The sequence below is a fragment of the Acromyrmex echinatior genome, chromosome 19 (assembly GCF_024713525.1).
Source record: "Acromyrmex echinatior isolate Ae372 chromosome 19, ASM2471352v2, whole genome shotgun sequence".
Lineage (NCBI taxonomy): Eukaryota > Metazoa > Arthropoda > Insecta > Hymenoptera > Formicidae > Acromyrmex > Acromyrmex echinatior.
The window spans coordinates 4710349-4734348 of record NC_141870.1 but is presented as its reverse complement, the minus strand read 5'-3'; the positions used below and the strand labels follow the sequence as shown (position 1 = coordinate 4734348).

Here is a 24000-nt window from a genome sequence, read left to right as displayed (position 1 = left end):
TTCGAGCGCGGAACGTCAAAGAGTCACGTTCCGAAAATCTCAATGTTGAGAAAACTTGGCGGTTGATGTAAACAAAAAAAAAAAATTAAAAATCAACAGAGGCGATCATCCCGGATTCCTCGCATCTCTCCTTCTTTCTCTCACATTGATACACGTGGAGCTGGAGTTTGTGGTCTTTTAACTATCATCCGGATTCCGCGAAACGTCGATCTGTTATCCGCGAAGCACCCGGACAACAAGCGTATACCGTTGTGAAGTACAGGTGGTGCTGCCGACTTAAATATCCCCTCCGCTACCCGGTCAGCCGATTACTTCTCGTGTACATTCGTGCGATAGCACGAATAGCACGATACGCTTTTCACGTTTAGTGTTACTTCCCTCAAATGCATCGCCGATAAATGCGCTCCCAGGCGAGGTGAACGTGGCTCACGTAGCCGTAAAGTGAGCGCGATCCGCGCAACGCTTCGCTGGGACGAGCTGATCATTGTAGTCGGAGCAAGTTTCATGACCTTCAACGTTTGTTGCTCCAAATCGGTAAGCGTCACGTAGACAGGCGAGTTCGTTCCTGTTCTTCTTTGTTTATTTCTTGAGGAGGGGTGATGGGGGGAGGAATGGTAAACGGCTGGCGATGCGCCCGGCGATCGTCCAATTTTTTCAAATCTCAGAGCACAGAGCTCTCGAGAGAGACTTGTTTTTTGTAGAGATTGTAAATTGACCGAGACAATACACACTAGTATTCGTACTTTATGAATTATTTATGGGCAGTTCTTTCTTTTTTTTTTGTGCCTCTTGCAGTTGACTTGTATTTTTATTAAATCACAAAAGGCAGGATATAGTTTAACCTTGTAGACTTTTTAAGATTTTCGCAAACATTGTAAGGTCTGTTTTTTGTGACTGAATCGATATACACTTTTGGAATTAAAGTGAGATGGATATATGTTTGACATTTGACAAAAGTGAGAGAGCTCTAGTACAAAAATAAAAGACAGACCTCTTAACACAATAAAGATATCACATACGTGTGAATTGACGTTAACAACTAGAATTGATTCGTTGGATTGTTGTCAGTGTTGACTTGTTGGTGATAGGTGATCTAAGTATCCACTATGCTGCGAAGGAAACAACAAAGACATCGCCCCATCGGGGAAGATACCCGAATCGCAGTGAACTTGACTGTAAAAAAATTGTTGAGCAGCCCGGATCAGAAGGAGCTGGAGTTCCCATCGTCGTACACAGCAGAGGAGCGGGCGTACATCCATGAATTGGCTAGAGAGCTGGGCTTGAAGTCAAAAAGTCGAGGGTACGATGAATAATATAATAAACATGCTACGTTTCTTCTGTCTTCTCTACGATAAACTCACTAATCCTACTTTACAGAAAAGGTACAAATCGTTTCTTGACAGTGTACAAGAGAGAAGGTTCAACAATAGTTCAAGCTGATGCTGTGATAAAATTGCAAAAACATTCAAAGCAGGGTATATATAATTTAATGCAGACTTTCCCATTAAATCACAAGGAATGCCAAGACTTGCTTCCTCCGATCGAAAGAGAACGCCCTCTTAATAATGATGGTACGCAAAATTTAGATTATAGGTCAATCTCTCATTATCAATCATTTTTTTTCTATCTGATTATTTGTTTAAAAATTATAGAACGTATTTCACACAATTACTAATCCACACTAATAGCTGATCAAGATTTTGAGAGATATTTTCACTTTTTGCAGTAAATACAAATACTAAGGCTATGGGAAGGTTAAATAACAGCATACCACAAGTTCCTCAATTAAAAACTAATTTTGATGTGCTGCAGTTTCGCAAATCTCTGCCAATTTTTAACGCGAGGGAGGAAATTCTTAGTGCATTAAACAACCATCAAGTAATCATAATAGCAGGTGAAACCGGATGTGGCAAAACTACACAGGTGCCACAATATATCTTGGAACACTATCAACAGAAGCATCAACCTTGTAGAATCATTTGCACACAACCCAGGCGTTTGTCAGCAGTATCTGTGGCCGAGAGAGTAGCGTTCGAAAGGGACGAAAAAATCGGTCAGACTTTCGGATATCAAATAAGATTGGAAAGTAGAGTAGCTCCTAAAACTCTTCTAACGTACTGCACGAATGGAGTATTGCTTAGGACTTTAATGGGCGGCGATTCCGCCTTAACTACGCTCACGCATATTATTGTTGATGAGGTTCACGAACGTGACAGATTCTGCGACTTTCTTTTGATAGCTTTGAAGGATGCATTAGTTAAATATCGTTCCTTGAAGCTGATACTTATGAGCGCCACAATGGATACTTCTATCTTTGCTAAGTATTTCAATAAGTGCGTAGTCATTAACGTTCCTGGTCGATCATACGACGTGGATGTATACTTTTTGGAGGATATTTTGAAAATGACCGGTTACATGACGAAGGAAATGCTTGTAAAGAAGAAAGAGTTTTTAAAGTGGAAAGATAAACAAAAGACTTTGGAATCCTGGAAACAATACAAGCCTCAGCATTCAAATAAAAGTATCAAAAGCGAAAAGAGTTTATTGCCTGCTCCAATTTTAGCCCAGCAGAGCGATCCTATACCGGAGAAAATTAAACTAGAACCCTGGCTGATAGAAGAAATGGACAAAAGTATTTTCGATGCATGGGTAAATGGTAGAGAGGATAATTTTGCGCAGCTTTTACATTTTATACTATCTGAAAACGTTTCTGTAGATTATCAGCATTCGGAGACTTTTATAACACCGTTGATGGCTGCCGCAGCTAGAGGTTGCATAAACACGACTGAGCAACTTCTAAATCTAGGTGCGAATCTCAATTTGAGATCTGCTAACGATTGGACCGCGTTAGACTGGGCAAAGAGTAGGAATCATACCGAATGCGCTGAATTAATCGAAGCTTACATGAAAACTTATGATTGTGCGGTACCGAATAACGAACTGGCACATGTCACGGAGACGTCACTCTCCGAAGAAGATAAATTATTACTTGATATATATCATCATACGTTCAATGATGATAATATCGATTATGATCTATTATTAGAATTGGTCTTTTACATCCATTTAAAAATGCCTGCCGGCTCTATTTTGATATTTTTACCGGGATATGACGACATAGTTACAATGAAAGAAAAGATAAATGCGGAAGATAAGAAAATGAATCAAGGTTTACGCTACAATTTGTTCGTTCTTCACTCGAACATGCAGACTTGCGATCAGAAGAAAGTGTTTAAACCTAGTCCTCAGGGCACGCGAAAGATTATCCTTTCTACGAATATATCAGAGACTAGCATTACGATCGACGATGTCGTGTACGTCATTGATTCTGGAAAAGTTAAAGAAAAGTCTTTCGATGCTATATCAAGTGTTTGTACATTGACTTCAAACTGGATATCTCAAGCTTGTGCAAAGCAACGGAAAGGTCGAGCAGGTAGATGTAGGAGAGGAATCTGCTATCGTTTGTTCTCTTCGATCCGATACAATAATATGCAGGCTTATCAAACACCTGAAATTCTACGATTACCGCTGCAAGAACTCTGTTTATACACGAAACATTTAACGTCGGGAAATACACCTATAGCTGAATTTTTGGATAAAGCTTTGGAGCCGCCGTCTAACGTAGTGACCAGGAATGCAGTACAATTATTAAAGACAATCGATGCATTAGATCCATGGGAAGATTTAACTGAATTAGGCAGTCATTTATTAGATTTGCCAATTGAACCAAGACTCGGGAAGATGTTGTTATATGCCGTTGTCCTCAAATGTTTGGATCCCATTTTAACAATTGTTTGTAGTTTAGCGTACAAGTGGGTATATATTTAAATAATAATTATAGTAATTATATAAATTATTATTTACAATTGTTTTATGTATAAAACAAATTATTGTAGAGATCCTTTTATATTACCATCACAACCGTCGCAAAAGAGAGCTTTAACCGCGGCACGAAAAAAATTTGCCACCGCAACATACTCCGATCATATGGTAGTCCTCCGAGCGTTTCAAGGCTGGCAGAACGCTAGAGCAACCGGCAAGGAACGCGCTTTTTGCGAGAAAAATTTCATCTCCGCTCCCGTAATGGAGATGGTAGTTGGAATGCGTACTCAACTTCTCGGTCAGTTGCGCGCGTCTGGCTTTGTCAGAGCCAGAAGTCCCGGGGACATTCGAGACTTAAATTCAAATTCGGAAAATTGGGCTGTCGTGAAAGCGGCTCTGACCGCGGGCTTGTATCCCAACTTAATTCGAGTTGATCGAGAGCACATGCAGCTACGGACACAGTATGTACAATTATTACATTCAAGAAGTTTGGATGTGTTGATACTGTACAACATTGTTGACACTCTGTTATAGGAAAGAGGTCAAAGTATTCTTTCATCCCTCGTCAACATTAAGAGATTATCCAAAGTCTTCGAGGATGACGTCCGCGCAAACACATTGCACCAATGTGCAATCCTTACCGTGCGACTGGCTGCTTTATGAGGAAATGAGTCGTACAGGACGTTTCTGTCATGTGAAAATCGTTACAGCCGTAAATCCATTAACTGTAGCGTTATTTAGTGGACCAGCTAGATTACCAATGGATGTAATCTACGAAGCTGAAGGTAAACAACTTCACACGGAGTATTTTCTTTTCATAACGTAAAACATATTTGTGTGTGCACAAAAATATTGCTACTGTATTTGCAGCTGTACCGGAAAGCGAATCGGATTCAGAGGTTGATGAATTTCATGAAGGAACCATTTTTAAACTTGATGATTGGGTGGTGTTTAAACTTGATCCTGAAGCAGCTCAACTGTTTTTACATTTGCGGCAGAAGTGGAACGCCTTGTTCCTCAGACGTATGAAAGCACCAAACAAGGCAATGTCGGCATTAGATGAAAAAGTTATTAACACTTTGGTAACTGTAATCACGAATGAGGAACAAGCGTGTGGCCTCCAGCAGCCCGCTGGCATCGGTCAACGTCCGCGTCCGTTAATCGTCGATTATTACCCTGCAAATGTTAGAAGAGATGATTATTCGGAAGTAAGTATTTGGTTTGTGCTACTTCTGTACATAATGTTTATTCAAGTATTAACGTGATTTATGCATTTTTAGAGATATTTCTAGAGCAAGAAGAGGAAATGTAGTCCGTTGTGTGCAATGTATGGTCTGCGTTTTTTTGGTCATTAGTTGTAATAACCAATCACTGTATCTATAATGCTGTAGCTAAATTACTTTTGTTAATAGCGAATATTTATAAAAGATATATAGCGTGGTATTTATGGATATTTATTGCATGTATAAGTTTTTCATATAAATATTATAAATTCTAATTTGCAGTATTGACAAAGACTGTTATGATATAATAAGTTTTTGAGTAATACTCGTATAACACTTGTGATCCTCTTTGCAGAGCCTTTGTTAAAGTAACAATATTTAAGTTTTACTATAATATGTTAACTTTTACCTTTAAGATAGGATACCTTTTTATTCTTTAATATATAAATAATGAAAAACATTGATAAAAGCTTGATATATCATTCATCAATGTCGGTATATATAACTTTCCGGATCCCTTCTATTAGCGTAAATTTGCGGATGTAACATTATTATCATACAATGATTATACATAATTTCGCAGCAATCGGAAATGTGTATGCTTTAATCTGATCCTTCTCTTTTGGAAATAATGTAAATAGGCCTTAAACCTATGTATCTCATAAAAATATGTGATATATCGCATAGGCACTAAATTCTAACTTAACTTTTGTACTATGTATAATGTATGTTATATTTTAAATGCTCTCTCAATAGCTGGGATAAATTAAGTAGGCAATTACATAAGAGAGAGAGTGTGAAATTATTATTATGCATTATAGGGTAGTATTTTCTTGCAAAGTTTTATATAGAAGTTTTGATTATTGTTTAAAGAATAGAATTAGTGATACTCTTTTTTGTACATGTGTGATATGTGCAATCAAATTTGTGTACACTTACTAGCAACTTGCTTCATATTTAATCAATATCGATTAAAATTTGACCTTTTAATATATATATCTTGATATATAAAGAAGCGCATGGTCTACAATTTTTATCAGTAATGTTTTATTTTATTTTGATTTTGTGATTTTATTAGCGTTACAATTTTTAATGATTATATATACATGACTAAGTAAACATCAATCATAAAGCTATAGCATATAGCGTCACCTTTTAAGTGAATTGTAATATTGGTTAATGTGATAACAAAACATATAATAAAAATTAGGAAAAAAAAATAAGAATATGTTAATGTAATTCTCATTTTATTCGCGGATCTTTATCATGATTGATTCGACACGAATTTTGATTCCTACTCCATTTCACGTAACATATAATACATGGCGATTATTAATTATAGATAATAATTATATACTTATGTCTCAGGATATTTAAAGTCCAAAATAAAAAAGAATATCACATAAACATAAGTTGTATAATTTGAGAAAGAATTTTTGTTATGATCTTCTTTTCTACACTGATAGAGTTTTTTACTGGAAGAGCTGGTGCGCACTCAATGCACTTTAGCCATTGTAAACAAATCGATTTAAAGATCTATGTTTCATAAAAATGTAGAAACGAATTAAACCACGAAATCCTTAATACATTTTATTATGGTATTTGATAAAATATACATTGGGTATTTTATTAATTGAGATCTCTCATTTTTACAATCATTAGGTTAATGTATACATGTACGACATGTATAGACTCATTATCATGAAATAAAACAAAAATTTTGTGTATTATATTTACTATTGTAATGTACATTTTAGTAAGATTATTTGAAAAAAAGCTGCGTATGAAGTTGTTTTGAAGTTTTGAGGATCTATGAGCGTCGTCAATATCTAATTTCGTAAAATGGAACATTCTGTCACGTATTTATGTATTTTCTGCATTACGTATTTTCTTGATTTATAATTACATCATTATTTATTTTAGTCGTAATAACAAAAAAGGTGTACAAAGTGCGCTATATACAAATAAAAAAACATTAAAGGCAGCGTTGCGCACATGCGTGTAACGCACGTGTTACTCCAGATCGCATTGTCATTCATGCAATCTCGACCACGTGATCACTCGATGATCTTGGTTATGTCTTTAAACCATAGATTTCTAAATCTGTGCTTTAAATCGCTCGATAACGTGTGATCGAGCAAATACAATACAAAGCTCCTCTTTCTTACTTAAAGTGCAGAAAATAATATTTACGAGATTTTTAACTTTGAGTGTGTGATTATTTCAGAATACTTTGCGGCGCTTCGTAAGACGCTTGTCGTCTGTTCCGTTTAAATTGCGTTTGATAATCGCCGCCGCGAGTTGTCGATAGCATGATTTTAAAAGGATCTGAGACGCCGCTTTGAGATGTTATCTGTTCTCCGTAATTCTTGCCATCTGTCAACAGCAGATCGAATTTTGGAGCGATCTAGTAGATTCTGGCCTAACCTGTCGTCTTTCGTACGTTGTAAATCAGGTGAGCTTTTGGCATCTAACTTTACCTGACGATTTGTTACTGTTTTATTCTTCTTTTCAACAATGCATATCACAGATCAATTATTTAATATTTATCTTTTTTAGAGAATATAGTTGTGACTATCGCTGACGTATCGAAAGAAGTGAAGCCAGCAAACAATCCAGAATACGTTCCAAGAAAATACTGTTAGTATTGCATTTTGTTGCTTAAACTTTATAAGATTGTAGTTACCTGATAAATAGTGACATTACATGACTATTCCCAAGCAGAACAACAAGTCATTATAATATCAAAATGATGTCAAAATGATTCCAAAATGATCATTAAAAGTCATTTTTCAATTATTTTCGATTTTTATTTTAATGTCATTTTGCTGTGATTTGTTGTTCTGCTTGAGTTATAATGTCTCATTCAATAATACAAGTGTAATGTAATACATGTTGTATGTAACATTAAATCTGATTTTTTATTTCTGGGTATCGATCATGTAACTTTTTTCCTAGGACGGAAACGTGAAAAGTGAAAATTTTAATGCATACACATACTATCTAAATTTCTTGGAGTGAAATCTCACTCTAAAGAATGAAAATTGAGCCAATTTTTTGTATGTATGTATATTTTCTAAAATTTTTAGGATAAATCTCACTCTGAGATGAGTGAAATCTCACTTTTAAGGATTGAAATGGAATTATTCTTTTTCTAAATTGGCTTAATTTTCACTCTTTAAAATGAGATTTCACTCTAAAAAATTTAGAAAGTATGTGTATGAATTAAAATTTTCACATTCATGTTTCCATTCTAGAGAACAAGTTATACAATCGATACTTTGCACAGTATTTTCTTTCTCGCATTGCCAAACATCAAATATTCCAATTAACACAGATTGGAAGTAGCGTTACATCAATATTATAATTTTTCACTCAGCAATACAAATATAACATGGTATTACATAACAATTACATTGTTACAAAATTATAACGTTGATGTTGTGTTATTTTTAGTTTGCGTTGACTAAGATATATTTATTTTACTTTAAATTCCAAAAATGTATATTAATTTAGTTACAGAAAACAATCCTATTTTTTTTTAGTAAGAAATTATTGTTGAATATGAAATTATAATATCGATATAAGTTAATATTTATCATGTAATAGATCGTTAAGGATTTAATTTAATTTTCCGCTATTTTATTTTTTATTTTTATTTTCAATTTAATTTTCTGTTATTTTATTTTTTTAATAGTGTTAAGTACCCACTCTCAGGAGTCGCTGAGGCATTTGAAATGGATGCTCCAAAAGGACGTTTTGCGACAGGATATGTTCCTGATGGGTGGACCGGGTATAAGGAGGCGCGAGCTCGCGCTTGCCTTCTTAGAGTTAACGGGACGAGAACTAGAATTCATCGCGCTTACCCGCGACACGACAGAAGCGGATTTGAAGCAGAGGAGAGAAATCAAAAGCGGTACCGCGTACTATCACGATCAGAGCGCGGTGAGGGCTGCGACTAACGGGCGAGTTCTCTTGATCGAAGGTGTGGAAAAAGCGGAGCGGAATGTGTTGCCCGTGTTAAACAATTTATTAGAGAATCGCGAGATGCATTTAGAAGACGGTAGATTTCTTATTCCGGCATCCCGCTACGATAAATTACTGAAGGTATGAATCTCTCTGTGATTTACGTAGAGTTCCGTGCCTAGACAACACAAAGTCTAAAATTGGGACACAAGATAAAGTCAATATTCATAGTTTGTTCTTATTCGAAGACCGTCATAAGATGTCATAAATCAATCACAGAGTCGTAACTGTCCTAAGACGTTATTTAGGACAGTCTTGAAAAATTATTATTATGAATTTTAATGATTAATTTAAGACTATACTTATAATATGGTCTTAAATATAAGAACGAACTATGAATACACAAAATGTCTTTAAGACGATTCTCGTAAAGATGTCTTTAAGATGTCTTTTAGAAGTTTTTTTTAAAATATGTTACTAAAATATGTCCTAATTTTAGACTTTTATGCTATCTGAGTGATTTCTTCATGAAACTATTAGCCTGTTCTTTTTAGTTGAACTTCTTGCACGGTTCATCTTTTCTCTTTCCAAGAAGAAAAAAAGGAAGAAAAATAAATCGAAGAACTTGAATTAAAAAAAACAGACCTAATGCCAACCTCTTATTTGTAAATAATATGCGGGGGATTATTTGCAGATGCATACTCAGACAGAATTGGACAAATGGCGTCTCGTGCGAGTCAGTGAAGATTTCATAGTAATAGCACTGGGTTTACCATCACCGCGATATCCTGGTCATCCTTTAGATCCCCCTCTCAGATCTAGGTTCCAGGCTCGTCACATTCCGCCTCCGACGTTCGAGGTAAGTATTAAAGTGCGTATAACTTTAAAAAAATTAATAACATCAGCCAGAGACCAATTAACCGAATAAATAAATTTTGTGTATCGTTCTGCGTTAAAATATTATATCAGTCTTATCTTTTCAAAATATATCGCGCGCTATATCGAATCGAAGTAACATTCAGAAAAGTCATTAAACAAGTTTCTGATTGTATAGCAATGCGGCTTCATCAAAACTTCGTCGCGGAAATTCGCGATCGTACCTATTCATACATACAATTGCCTGACTCATTATTAAAATTACCCCCTTTCGACAATTAAGGGACATAAGTCTGATTGATGTCTCAATTACGCTCTCAGTCGTTCGACTATCAGATGTAACTGTTACAAAAAGTACGAGGAAGCAACAATTTGATAATTTAGCGGGGACTTTGAGGGAATGTCGTATGTAAAACTATCCGCTCGCGCGTCTCGAAGGAGACCGGTATAACTCGCGAAACTTTCTGTCTGATTTATGGGGCCGGGAGTGGCGTACCATTAGGCATGGGGTGCGGAGGTCGCACGACAACCCCCTCCGTAGGTACCATCCCATCCCTTCCTTCCGGTGATCCTCTCGTTCGCATATAAACGCGGGCTCGTGGCTGCGCTATGGTCACAGGCACCGCGCGGGGCTTGGATCGCGTGTCCCAAGCAGTCGAATTTCGAAACTCTACCTGTCCTCCCGTGCACGCCCGCGAGTCGATACGTCGGGATTCAAACGGCAGCTTACGTATTAAAGGAGGAAACGCGAAGCCGTCTATTCTCCAAGCCCTGGCGCAGTTCGATAGCGTAATGTCAATCGCGACGACACGAATATAATTACGTCCTCCCTCTTCGTTTGAAATTTGCGTACTCTCGTTTATTTATTAGTAAAGGATATTGAGAGATGTCAACTGTCGAGCATTAATCTGTCGATTTTTTACCACCGACAATTTATAACTCCGAATAACGCGTTAAATAAATGATAAATTACAGATATTAAATTTTAAATCTAACATTAGTTATTTGTTGCGCGGTGTTAGGGTATAAAATTATTGAATCCTGAAATAAAATTGAGCGTCAAGTTTTTTTTATCGGACCTTGAAACGTTATTTACCGCTCAAGATAATTATTAATACCCTTGCTCACACCGTATCGCGTTATGCCGGCTATATGGGCATCATCGGAGAGGCCTTTATTTGTCCGAACTGTCTGGGTGGACGGTATGCGTCACGCTGTCCTGACACCCGATGATCCCGTCGTTAATTCACGGCTACGTCGACATCCGCGAGCATCCATGGAGAAGAGTTTCCCCACGAAACATCAACAAGTCGAGACCAGGCTGGATTGCTTGAACAACTGCTTCATGAATCTGCACGTAGTGGTGGAGAAGAATTTCCCAGACAATAAAATCTCACCGAGGATCGTGCGCAGACAATCCGCTCCACCCTGCACGAGGATGTGCAACGAAAAAAATGGGGGTCTCCTGGAGATTTACGTAAACGACGTCGACAAGTTGGACGAGGATCGCAAGAATTATGAAACGTTAGAAAACGAAGAAACGACATTTCCGACGAGCAAGAGTTTTGACAATAGCAACGTTGGGCAATCGTTGCACTTGCAGCGAGACGTGTTCTCCGTTATGACGGAATGTAAGCAAGTCGATAGATCATCCGACGCGCATTGCAATCCGTTGTCCGAGAGGGTGTTACAGTGGCTGGATCTTTCCGGAAGGGCGCAGGATTACGAGCTTGAGACGGAAGAGAATCCAAGAGTCCGAGAACATCGGCGATGGAGTGTCACCAGGAGGAGGAGGCATCTCTCACAGACGCGCGAGAGTTCGATAATCACAGAGAAAGAGCGTATAGTTGTGCAGAATTATAAACTGCAGAAGAATTTTAAGTTGGAATGTGAAACGAAGTTTGCGCGAAAGCGGTTATCCAGGATGAAAGATAAGATGGAAGAGGACGGAGTTCGGAAGGAAGAGAGCATCGATTTGAAAGAACGAACTCGTATCATGGAGGAGGATAATTTGACCAATGAAGATGAATCACGGGACGATCGGTCGGCCACGTGGTCTCCGTCCGGCCGTTTACAGCTGCACATTGTCATGCCGAACTTCAGTTCCGTTGAGAAACGGGCGTCCTCGCTGGAATCCCTTGCCTGCGATTGAATGATAGAATGTCAGTCAAACGTCCTATCCCATTTTCGTCTGTTATCGTCTGGTTTCACCTGCGTCTGACATTCTTTTTACCATCACTACTAACCGATACCGCGTTGTGAGTTTGTATTTGTCAACGTGAAAGGGAAAAGAAGTGAACATTTGTGGTCAATGATATTTAATAAACAGTTTATATGATCATTTTTTTATAAATGACTGTGCAATTATTATTTTCAAAGACTTCATGTATTTTATGAGGTTTTGAAATGATAGTAGGTTCGTTGTAATGCATGTTTTTGACAGATGACCTGCAGAAAGGTAAAGTATTTATCAAATTAATTATGCAAAATTATAAATTTTTTTATAAATAATATATTTATTAAATAATATATCTAAAATTTTTAAATGCAGAAAAATGTTTGATAGTTAAAACTTTCGAATCATTTTATTCAGGCTTATTATGACAAGAAAATTTTCAGTTAATTCTTTTGATACATTTCTATTATTTAATGTCATTTAGAAAATGTTGTTGCACTTCTTTGAGATGGATTCAAACAACTGTAAAGCAGCTTTGATTTCGTCCAAAAAAAAAATTTTAATTAAAAAAATGATTTTAAGCTTGAAATCTCTACTTCGAAAAGTTATTATATGAATTTCTATGAGTCTGACCATTTTTACATAGAAAAAAATCTATAAGGTGAACAAAATAGGAAATTTTCTTCTTACTTCCTGGATTTGTCACGTGCCTAAAAAAAATTTGTGAAAATTTTCGACTTTTAACGTAAAAGTTGAAAGTTTTCTCTACAAAATCTTTGTTTTTAATGTTCCTAAAATTTTTTGTTACTGAGTTATTTGAATTAAATAAAAGGAACATACAGATTTTAATTCATAACTCTGTTAAAAATTATTGCGTATTGCAATAAAAAAAAAACAGATTCTCTGCTGATTCTAAAGCTGAAACTTTACTTTATTGAATATTATATATTTACCAACAATTTTTTAAAAACATGTAGACATGTTGCAAATGAAGTATCTCCAAAAAGTGCCAAGACTTTTCCAATAATTCAATTATTTAACAAATGACAAAATTTATACAAGATTATTCTCTTTCTGTTTAACTGTACTTTTCGATGCGACTCGACATTCAACGATAAATAGCGTTTTTGTTGAGAATTAATCCGGAGCCGTGTCGCAAACTCGTTATTATCTGTTGAGAGAAAATTGAAGTTGACGGAGACATCGCCTTATTTTACGTCGGTCGGAAACTGAATAGAACTCAGTTAATAATAAACTCATATAAAAGATCATTTAAAACTTCAAAATAATTACAGCTTGGAGTATTTAAACCATTTCTCATGAAAGGAATATTATCTGTCACGAAGCGTACTATACTATATATTACTTGTCCGTAGAAATTGCTGTCATCACGCGCAGAAATGAACTCAGAGACACATATGTCAGAGAATTTACAGATAATTTACATATATTTTAAATATATTTTAATAATGATTAAAATAATGAATAATTTAAATAATGATTCAAATTATGATACGATTTTATTTTCATAAATATAGCTTATTTTAAAAAACTTTTAAAAAACCTTCTTAAAAATTCTTAAAATCTAAGAATTTGAGAGTACGTCACAAATATAAAATTGTACGAATGTTATAATTTCAATTATAAAAAGAATATAGCTTTACCTTTTTGTTGTCAAAAAGAAATAAAGTGTAAAAATGAGAATTAATGAAAGTGTAGGCGTAGTAATTGGGGTGCTAATTGACTTGTGTAAAAATGATCTTTATTCAAAATAGTTCAGTAAACCATTAAAGACCATTTTTATATAAGTGAATTAGCGCTCCAATTTTGCCTGCATTCTCAATAGACCTCGTTTTTATACTTTATTTCTTTTAGACATTTTTTAAGAGTTCTAAAGAAGTCTTTTAAAATTTTTTTTCCTTTTTTCTTTTTGTTATATTTTGCTTTAAACAGAAACACGAAGAATTACATTGTACTTTTATTATATGTATATTTATATATTTATTAAATCTTATAATTTATATAATTATATATATATTACGTGTAATGTTATTTGGATTAGATCGGAGTTAGGCCTTGCATTTCATATGAATGTTGCTCGTGACTTCGTTGACTTATGTGCCATCTTCGCAAAATTCCTGGCAGTCGCTACAATAGCGAATGAAAATAATAGAGCGGCGTGTTTGGGAATCTCACAAGACAGCTTTATAATATACCCGGCGCCTATTTTCGGAGTAATAAAACTTGGTAGAGAAATAGGGATGCGCGGACATCTATTTTCTACATACACGGCATCATCGTTTAATAATCAATCATCGTGAAAGTCGGCGCATTAAAATGGAAGTTTGACTTTACAGCTGATGGATGTCCTTCAGAAAAATGTTGCCATAATTTAAGTCCGACCTCTATTCACGGTTATTATTTAGACGAATGGTAGATGCATGAATACTTGATCTTACATAGCAATTTATAGCAACTAGAAATTTCTTAAATATACACCAAAGTTATTACATTTCTATAATGTTAAGTCTAAAGTTGCAAAGATATCGTTGTCGAAATAATAACAGTCTTTTATCCGATATAAATATAATAGTTGATCTCCGATGCGAGTGCATTGAACTATGGAAATTGCTGGAAATGGGGAATCGCGTGTTTGCGAAATAACCGGTTAATGTCCTGATAGTCCGGTGACACATCTCTGAAAGAAGACTGCGAACTTTTCCGAGCTCGGGTTTCACGTTAAGTTCGTAATTTAATCGCGACTATACCGCGGTCGTCGGTTATTATATATTTATTATTTGTCCGTCTCGAAATCGGCGCAATATGCGTTTGATAACTACGGGACTGTCGACGAATGCGTAATAATCGAACGTGGTTTCATTGGAATTACAGGACGCTTCGGCGAAATTGATTCTCCATTTCTTCTATTTTCATGGCGGGTGTCGGGGACGAGTCACGAAAACCACATTTCCGCCAACGCCGCAATTACGGCCGATCGAGGGCTCGAGATTATAACCCGGCCGATTGAAAGTTTTCGATGGAAATTCTGAGGGTGGGCGGATATCTCGCTTCCGTGCCGAGTGGTAGTTATTCACTCGGTGCTCGTGGGCGCAATGTTGGAAAGCTCTTGGTGTTAATCACTCTCTCGGAAGGAGGACCGTTTCGTACCGAATTGCGATATATAACATTCCTCACGTGCACGTTTCCGCCGAGTTCCTCTCTTCCTATCTCTCTCCCTCTCCCTTGAATGCCAACTATGTCGACGAAGGTGGAGAAGTAATGGGAAGATAACTCTGCACCGAATTCGAGTAGTTCAACGCACCGCAGATAGACGTTAAGTAACGTTAAATATATTACTTCCCCGTACATAGCAGCCTCATAAACTTTCCTAGTTGGGAACTTTCGTCGGCTGAGTGACTACTGCAGTGCTCGAGCGCGAAATGTTATCAGGCTGTTATCAGTTTCTCGCGAACGTAATTCTATTAATTATATTAATTAAGCATAAATTTTTTACGTTTACTTAATGATCGAAAATTCAATCGTTTCTTCTGATTGGATTTTTAATATAGAAGCATCGTCATATTCGTTTGATAGTGTCATATCTTCGTTCTGTAGAAAAGAAAAAGCTACACAGTACTCTAAAACTTTTAGAGTGAATCATCTCACTGTAAAGAATGAAATTTCACTCTTGAAGATTGAAATCAAGTCTTTTTCAAGACTGGCTCAACTTTCACTCTTTAGAGTGAGATTCCAAAGAATTCAGAAAGATTCAGATTAGATTCTTTATTTAAATTTTAGCATATTTATTGGGGATGTCAAAGTATCATATATCAAGATTTGATTTTTAAGGAACAATTCGAGGGCTTGAGAAACTTAGCGCCAAACGTCGACGCTGGGAAATTGTCGCAATTATTATCATGTGCTCATGCATTGGTTACTCCAGAAGCTGTCACCATAGGCCTGCCAGATTTTCCTTTGGACAATTTGTCGTCGGCCGTTTTTATTATGGTAAATTTCTAGCTCTTGCATTGATATTGCGACGCTTTGTCATCATTTTTACACTAATTTCGCGTATTTATGCTCAGGATAAAAACCCAGACTTGTCGGTGTACGACGTTTTCTATAGATTTTATCCGTATAAACTATTTTTGGGTAAAGAGGGTCAGAATGCCGTCGAGGATATCCTTGGAACATTTAGCGTATTGAATGATTCTAAAACGAAGCGTACTGTTACTAGTAAAGTAGACATTGGCAAGAAAATTGATGATTTCTTAGAGATCAGCATAAAACACGATAACGTAAAAACAAGTTTTCACGTAAGCTATAAATAATTATTTATTTACATTATTCCTATATTAATTAGCTACGTTCAGTAGCAGAAAAAGCAGCTTGCCCATTATTGTAAAATTCTTTAGTATGATTGGTTTTACTCTTAACTTTTCATTGGATTTAAATGTATAAACCAATTCAATTAAAGAATCTCACAATAGTTGTAAAGCTGCTTTTTCTACTGAACCAACCATCACTGCTAAGTATTTAAATCCATTCTACGAATAGGTTCCCTGCGGCACGAGTCAATTATCTAGCGCGAATAGTGATCATTATATAGAGACTAATTATCAGAATAACTTGCTGGCGGATATGCTGGAATCCCATTTGACATCTGATTTCTGCTTGATCGGACCGAAAGGCTGCGGCAAGTCCACCACCGTCCGACGACTCGCTGATTTATTAGGTTATCAAGTGGAGCCAATAGTGCTTTATCAGGCAAGTCTCAGGTATTTTTCGAAGAAATGACGTTAGTTTCCAATTGATGTTCTCTTTTGTGAGAGAAGCAGGAAACGACAACTCCAGGCCTCAACTTAAAAAAAAAATCATTCGCGTCTATGACGACGATCGTGGCAGTTCGTTCGAGAATTGAAACGGTTGAAATATTTTCTTAGGATATGACTTCCAGGGATCTGATACAACAACGAACTACATCGCTTAATGGCGACACGGTATGGAGAGATTCGCCGCTGGTCGACGCGGCTCTTCATGGCAAACTGGCCGTGTTGGACGGCATCAACAGGATTCATTCCAGTACTTTAGCTATACTGCACAGGTAATCGTGGCATTTAACAGGCTTCTAAAAGGCAATGATAAAGTGTAACGTAACGCCCACGTTTTGCTCTTAGATTAGTACACGATCGAGAGCTGCAATTGCATGACGGTAAACGGCTCATACGAGCCGATCGTTACGATGAAATAAAGAAAGAGTATAACAGATCCGACGAAGAAATGCGCGACCGCGGTGTTCTGCGAATTCATCCCGCCTTCAGATTGATAGCCTTGGCCGAACCACCGATCGTCAATAGCTCGTCCGGCCAATGGTTGAATTCTGAATTACTCAGTTTGTTCCTCTTTCACGAGATGAGACCGCTCGACAAGCGCGAGGAGATTCATATTATTCGATCGAAGGTGATCGTAGTGGAATTTACAGTATCGACGTGTCTTCAACCGTGGATAAATTCTCACCGAATACTCTGTTGCAGTTCGGAGAACCCAGCCAAGCGTTACTAAGTATCGTAGAATTAGCGCATGTTTTACGTTCATCCAATGATCCGACCTTACATTCTCTCGCCGGTTCGCTCAGCACCCGGCAGCTTTTGCGAATCGCGGAGCGAATGCATCGGTTCCAGTGCGACGACGTTTACAATGCGGTGCAACGCGCGTGTCTGGCGCGCTTTTTGCCGACGATCGCGAAAGAGGCTCTCGAGGATTCCTGCCGTCGCCTTGGCATTGTTTCGCCGGAAACCACGGCAGATTCGATGATCGAGTATTCGGTCACGAAAGACTCCGTGAAGATCGGTAACACCATTGTAGATCGGTATTTCACCACGGCGCACAGTAAAGTACCTGACATCCTATTCTACGATGTGCCGGAACACGTTGCGCTCTTAGAGCGGCTGCTGCAAGACTTTAGTCTGGGACAGAATCTCTTGCTGGTCGGCAATCAGGGCGTCGGTAAGAATAAGGTCGTGGACCGACTGCTCCAGCTGCTGAACAGGCCACGCGAATACATTCAGCTGCATCGCGACACGACCGTGCAGACTTTGACCCTGCAGCCAATGGTCAGGGACGGCAAAGTCGTTTACGAGGACTCGCCACTCGTGCAGGCTGTTAAACTAGGTCACGTCCTTGTCGTCGACGAGGCAGATAAAGCACCCACACACGTGACGTGTATATTGAAAGTACGTACTCGACGATAGCACAGCTATTATGACGTGAACATTTTGTCGGTTGAATCGCGAGATGATCCTGTCATTTTCAGACCCTAGTGGAATCGGGCGAAATGATTCTGTCGGATGGTAGACGAATTGTTCTCCGTGTCAGCGGCAACGCCCCCAAACAAGCAAACAGCATACCCATGCATCCAGACTTTAGGATGATCGTGTTAGCGAATAGACCGGGCTTCCCGTTTTTGGGCAATGACTTTTTCGGCGCTTTGGGAGATCTATTCAGCACTCATTCCGTCGACAATCCGAGTATACAAAGCGAGATTCAGCTCCTGAAGCAATACGGTCCGCACATAGACGATCGGACGATACTCAAATTAGTGAAAGCTTTCGGCGAGCTGAGAAGTATGGCCGATCAAGGTTTAGTCTCGTATCCTTACTCGACTAGGGAAGTTGTTAATATAGTTAAACATTTAGAGGTAAGCTAATACGAAGACTTTTTAGAACGATCAACACCAACTAAAAGTAATATAACATCGCGGATGTCATAATTTCACTTTTAACAATATAAATGTAATATAATACATGATGTTACATGAGTACAAAATTATAACATTTTGATATTATATTACTTTTAATTGGTTTTGACTGGGATAGATTGATAACAGTGTAATTGATAATACATTTTTTAATTGTAGAAATTTCCAAATGAACCGTTGAGTACTGTAGTGCGCAATGTCTTTGATTTTGATCGATATAGCCAGGAAATATTCGACACCTTGGTAACCGTGCTTCATAAATATGGAATTCCTGTTGGAACGAGTCCAACCAATATTGCCTTAGCTAAGGAGTAAGATAATCTTTACGTACTTTAAAACAATTTTGCAAGATATTTATGAATCAAGTAGACATAAGCATTAGAAAGATATAATGAATTTGTACAATTTTGTATTTGTACAATGTATTTTATTAATTTTGCGATATACAATGGATATACGTTGTTATACGTAATAAATGAAAATGTGAAGAAAATAAAGATACGTGGGATAATAACTTTCGCACACACGCGCACAATGTTTTTCCCCCTTTTCCATTTGCAGAATTCCTTTGCCTGAAATGAAGATCTGTGGTAGTTGGAATGTTCTAAGCACGTTCCAAAATATACCTGTTCAGGAAAGGTACATTAAGTTGAAACCGCCAACATTTCCGGCGCAACACGATCGAACTTTAGATCGAGTCGAAGCCAGATCGGCTTGGTTCACGGAACTCCAAAGTTACTGGACAATACCCATTAGCGAAAACAGCACGGTGACTGCTTTAACGGTCGCGAATGGAAGTAAAGGGGATGGCACGGATGATAGGATACATGCTCTCACGTCGAATCCTTTGAGTATATTTAGTATGACGCCGGAGTCTGAGCAGATTCGTGAAACGTCTTTGCAAGGTTTAATTAGTCCCATTAGGGGCAATATGCCGTTTTACAACATCGCGGTCGACAATCTTGGAGACGTTTTAGTTCACGAAGAAACTGTAAGTAATAAATTAGTAATCTCTACTGCAAAAAATCATGTCATAATGTGATGAAATCATGTAATAAAAACATGTAACGGATTGTTCCAAATCAGTACGTGATTTTTTTTTAAATGATGTAATTTGAAAAATAATATGATATTAGAAATAATTTCATCCATCGTGTGATTTTATAGTCATCGAATTTTAAAGAATTGAATAATAAGAATAGAAGAAAAAAGAACATATTATATTATGTGACTTTTCAAATTACGTAATTTAAAAAAAAATCACGTACTGATTTAGAACAATCCGATACGTGATTTATATGTTTTAATTACATGATTTTATTATGAAATTGTATGATTCTTTTCAGTAGGGATGCAAATCGCTTTTGTTCATAGTAACGTTCATCGCATTTGATCGATTTTAGAGCAATTCTATACTTGTGGTAAATATAAACGAAGGTTCGGTTCGAGAACTGCAATTTTCAACCTTTCTGGACGTTGCCGATAGAATATCGAACGTCTTCAGAAGTAAAAATCTTCAATGGAAGATGAAGGCGGATTTACTCCCGTCGCATAATCTGATTGTCTTGTATACACAAGATCACGACAAAATCGAAGTTGTCGATTTACAAAACATGTGTGCTTACTCGATGAGTTTGCCATGCAACATTGAATCAGTCTTACTCGCGTCCAATAGAAAATGGTTAATCCAGGACGCGTCGAAGAATAAGTACATTCTTACGAAATCCTCGGATTCTGACCCGTGCCCGAATGTGTTACGCGAGTTAGATGAATCTAACAGCGTCGATCTAAAAACCGGCAGTGTCTTGAATTGTGGCAACAGCAGTCTGAGTAAAACGGAGCTGAGCAAAGCTCTTCAGCAGAAAATAGACTGTCCAAATAGACTCCTGGTGACCAATAATACGTACGCCGGTATAGCGACGGGATTCCCCGATTTAGATAGCTCTAACGAGCTGCATTTCTGGCCAAGGAGAGGAAGAACGCGCAGCTTCATAACGCCCATCATTACGCAGAATGGACAAGTGATTAGAACGATCTCGCCCAGTCAAGTACCCGACGAGGTTTATCCAAAGGACACAAAACATATGGGAATTTCCGGTTACTTAGAGATAGTTGACACGGTAAACCATAAACTGCGATACATACCTATTCCAGAGTAAGTAAACCTGCGACAAACATAAGGATCGTGTCATAAAAGATGAGAGCTGTAGTACTTTATTTATATTTTTAATATCTTTGAAAAAATAATACTATTATAAAATGGTATACTATATATTGTATGTTCGTAAATTGGTAGTACAATTGAGAAGGGGGGTTGATGTATGGGGGTTGATTCTATATGAAAAAATAGATTGAAAATGTAGAACAATTTTTTTTAATATGGGGCTTTATTTTTGAAAAAATGGAAACAAAGTCTTGTTGCATTAATTGGAATTCAGATAGATTCCATTAAAAAGATACAAATCAGACGCTTATAGTCAAAGTTATCAAACATTCCAGTCGTAATAAACAGAAATTTAATTGCGATAACCAGAATTATTATATGATTCATACGATCAGTTCGTTTTCTTTGTTGGTGATCAGAATATTTTTCTCTATGACTTTATAAATATGGAATACGGAATTTTTAATTAATAAATTCAAGAACATGTCAGAAAACATTAATAGAAATCTACTTTGAGGAGAATTGTGTATTTAACAGAATAAGTAACATTTTAACAATTTATAAAATAATAATCGTGAATATCTTAATGTGTATGTTTGATTACTTAATGTAATAAACACGAACATGGAGAGAAAGTCTACTGCAAGATTTGTTAAGTCGAGATATAATATTAAAAATTGATTTTCTCAAAAATATAAACCTTATATGAAAATATGTTACGTTCTCGATTTATTTTTTCGTATATAATCACCTATATTATACTTGTCAGTTGTATCACCAGTTCACGACCTTGTACACTTTTGTTATTATTGCGCATTTATCGTTTCCGATAGAACAACTCAGAAAAATTATTAAATCTCTTTTATGCAGGCCGGTTAATGTCTCGCCATTGACGCAATGGCTGTATGCGAAGGACCTTCCGCTTTATGCGTCACTTACGTCGAACGAAGGTCTCGTCACAATAGACGCCGGTGGTTGCGTCCGTTTATGGGAAACATCCATCACGGATATAGAAAAGTCGTTAGGTGCGTGGCGTAAAATGATAGGCGCCGGCGAAGAAAACATGCAGATCACTAAAGAGAGGTATTCGGGGCAGGATGTCAGCGGGCCAAAACATGGAAAGGTCGATAAGAATAATGAACCACACGTGGGTGGCAATACTTGGGCCGGGGGAACTGGAGGTACGGTATATTCAAACAAGATAATGAACAAGATAAAATTTAAAGAGAAATTACATATTGTTACCTGAAAGCAATGATGCGCAATCTTTTTTAAGTCATTTTCAAAAAGCTATTTTTAGAATTAGAAAATCTTCCGTATGATATTTATTTTGTTCCTAATAAAATAGAAAACATGATTTTATATTTTTGACTATGAGTCAGCGGACTGTAAAAAACTCACAGATGAGCCGCAGATTGTATAATACATCACTGCTTTAAAATATTTTTTGGGCTTAATCATCAATCAAACTATTACAACAAAATTGCACATGAAATTCTATGTATTCTAGGCAGAGATACGGCGGGTTTGGGCGGAAAAGGAGGTCCATATCGTTTGGACGCTGGGCACACAGTGCATCAACTGAGTGACGAGGAGAAGAATGCAGTGCCGGAACATATAAAGAAAGCCGCTCGCGAGATGGGTCTTCGAGCATTCAAGCAGCGACTCAAGGATATAAAAATGAGCGAATACGATCACAAGCTATACTCTCAGTTCAGCGACGCGGTTCATAATCAAGTGCAGGCCTTGAGGGTCATATTAGGTGAGCGTCCTAAGCTCTGAATATGGCTTTTATGGAAATCAGTATTTCTTATTATGTGTCGCACGCTCGTGTACTATTTATAGGCACGCTGCAGGCGAAGAGCAACGAGCGGCAATGGTGTAGGCATCAGACGTCGGGCGAGCTGGACGACACGAAGTTAATCGAGGGATTAACGGGTGAAAAAACGATTTATCGGCGTAGAGCGGAGAAGGAACCGGAGATCGGCGCTCCCCAGTTGAAGCCGAAGCGACTGAAACTCATCGCGGATGTATCTGGCAGTATGTACAGATTCAACGGCTACGATGGTCGATTGGATCGCGAATTGGAGGCCTGTGTCATGGTAATGGAGGCTTTCAATGGCTACGAAGGTAAATTTCAATACGACATTGTTGGTCATTCCGGCGACGATTACCGTATTGTCTTTGTCGATCACACGCAACCGCCAACGGACAATAAACGAAGACTGGAAGTGATTAAGGCGAGTAGATTTGTTTTTGTTGTTTTTTTCACGGAAGGATAAGCCATGCGATTTAATTAACGAGCCATTATTTGTCTTTTCAGACGATGCACGCTCATTCGCAATTTTGCATGTCCGGCGATAATACATTAGAGGCGACGCAGCACGCAATTGCGAGTCTGGCGAAAGAGGATTCTGACGAGTCTATCGTAGTTGTACTCTCAGATGCGAATCTAGATCGTTACGGGATTTCTCCTGAACGATTTGCAAAATTGTTAACGTCTAATCCAGATGTAAATGCTTACGCTATTTTTATTGGATCGTTGGGTGATCAAGCGACCAGGTAGTTTAACAAATAAATAAAATTTTGCTATCTTATTATTGATCGATACTCTAATTAAAATATTCACATTATTTTTAGATTGATAAAGAAGATGCCTTCTGGTCGCGCATTTGTGTGCATGGATCTGAAAAATATACCACGAATTCTACAACAGATATTTGCTGCTTCGGTTTTAAGTACAACACGATCTTAACGCGAATTAAAATTAGTTGAATTTTATATAGAAAAATGAGGGTTTTCTATATAAGAGCGTTTCTTTGCTTATAATTATTAATAAAAGATTATTTTTAATGTTTTCTAGGGGGATGTATACTTTCATATGGATAACACAATCATGTTTATATATAACTATTGTAAATTTTTGTAAATAAAAATTTTTAGACATCTTTAAAAAATCCTCCAATATATATAAAGTTTCAGTCTGAAATCAGATGTCATTAAAAATGAACATGCA

General features: G+C 37.2%; 2 protein-coding genes across 4 annotated transcripts; both read left to right on the top strand.

Annotated features, from left to right (window-relative positions):
• The first annotated feature begins 24 nt into the window (after positions 1-24).
• Positions 25-5631, top strand: LOC105147654 (3'-5' RNA helicase YTHDC2). Of its 2 annotated transcripts, none has more exons than XM_011058819.2 (8): positions 25-534; positions 1089-1300; positions 1378-1571; positions 1727-3812; positions 3897-4283; positions 4357-4607; positions 4693-5030; positions 5103-5631. In XM_011058819.2, the coding sequence occupies exons 2-8, from the start codon at positions 1107-1109 to the stop codon at positions 5112-5114; spliced, it is 3462 nt and encodes a 1153-aa protein (XP_011057121.1). In that variant the 5' UTR covers positions 25-534; positions 1089-1106; the 3' UTR covers positions 5115-5631. The 2 variants fall into 2 exon arrangements, with proteins under 2 accessions (XP_011057121.1, XP_011057122.1); XM_011058820.2 differs by having other exon boundaries at positions 1069-1300.
• Positions 5632-6410: 779 nt separating this feature from the next.
• On the top strand, positions 6411-23941 carry c12.2 (von Willebrand factor A domain-containing protein c12.2). Of its 2 annotated transcripts, XM_011058822.2 has the most exons (19): positions 6411-7500; positions 7605-7685; positions 8743-9152; positions 9706-9870; positions 15913-16071; positions 16149-16379; positions 16621-16830; positions 17007-17167; positions 17241-17523; positions 17598-18296; positions 18377-18760; positions 18980-19131; positions 19382-19811; positions 20224-20975; positions 21855-22165; positions 22495-22746; positions 22830-23224; positions 23308-23546; positions 23625-23941. In XM_011058822.2, exons 1-19 carry the CDS (start codon positions 7392-7394, stop codon positions 23737-23739), a joined length of 5538 nt encoding a protein of 1845 aa, XP_011057124.1. In that variant the 5' UTR covers positions 6411-7391; the 3' UTR covers positions 23740-23941. The 2 variants fall into 2 exon arrangements, with proteins under 2 accessions (XP_011057124.1, XP_087272088.1); XM_087415962.1 differs by lacking the exon at positions 6411-7500 and having other exon boundaries at positions 7603-7685; positions 8814-9152.
• The last annotated feature ends 59 nt before the right edge of the window (positions 23942-24000 follow it).

Excerpts from the sequence above, each read along its gene's own strand:
- LOC105147654 (XM_011058819.2), top strand. The coding sequence starts at position 1,107 with ATGCTGCGAAGGAAACAACAAAGACATCGCCCCATCGGGGAAGATACC. Across the intron at positions 1,301-1,377 it reads TTGAAGTCAAAAAGTCGAGG|AAAAGGTACAAATCGTTTCT; the intron begins GTACGATGAATA and ends CCTACTTTACAG. Across the intron at positions 4,284-4,356 it reads CACATGCAGCTACGGACACA|GAAAGAGGTCAAAGTATTCT; the intron begins GTATGTACAATT and ends ACTCTGTTATAG.
- c12.2 (XM_011058822.2), top strand. The coding sequence starts at position 7,392 with ATGTTATCTGTTCTCCGTAATTCTTGCCATCTGTCAACAGCAGATCGA. Across the intron at positions 7,686-8,742 it reads ATACGTTCCAAGAAAATACT|TGTTAAGTACCCACTCTCAG; the intron begins GTTAGTATTGCA and ends TTTTTTTAATAG. Across the intron at positions 22,166-22,494 it reads TTGGGCCGGGGGAACTGGAG|GCAGAGATACGGCGGGTTTG; the intron begins GTACGGTATATT and ends TATGTATTCTAG.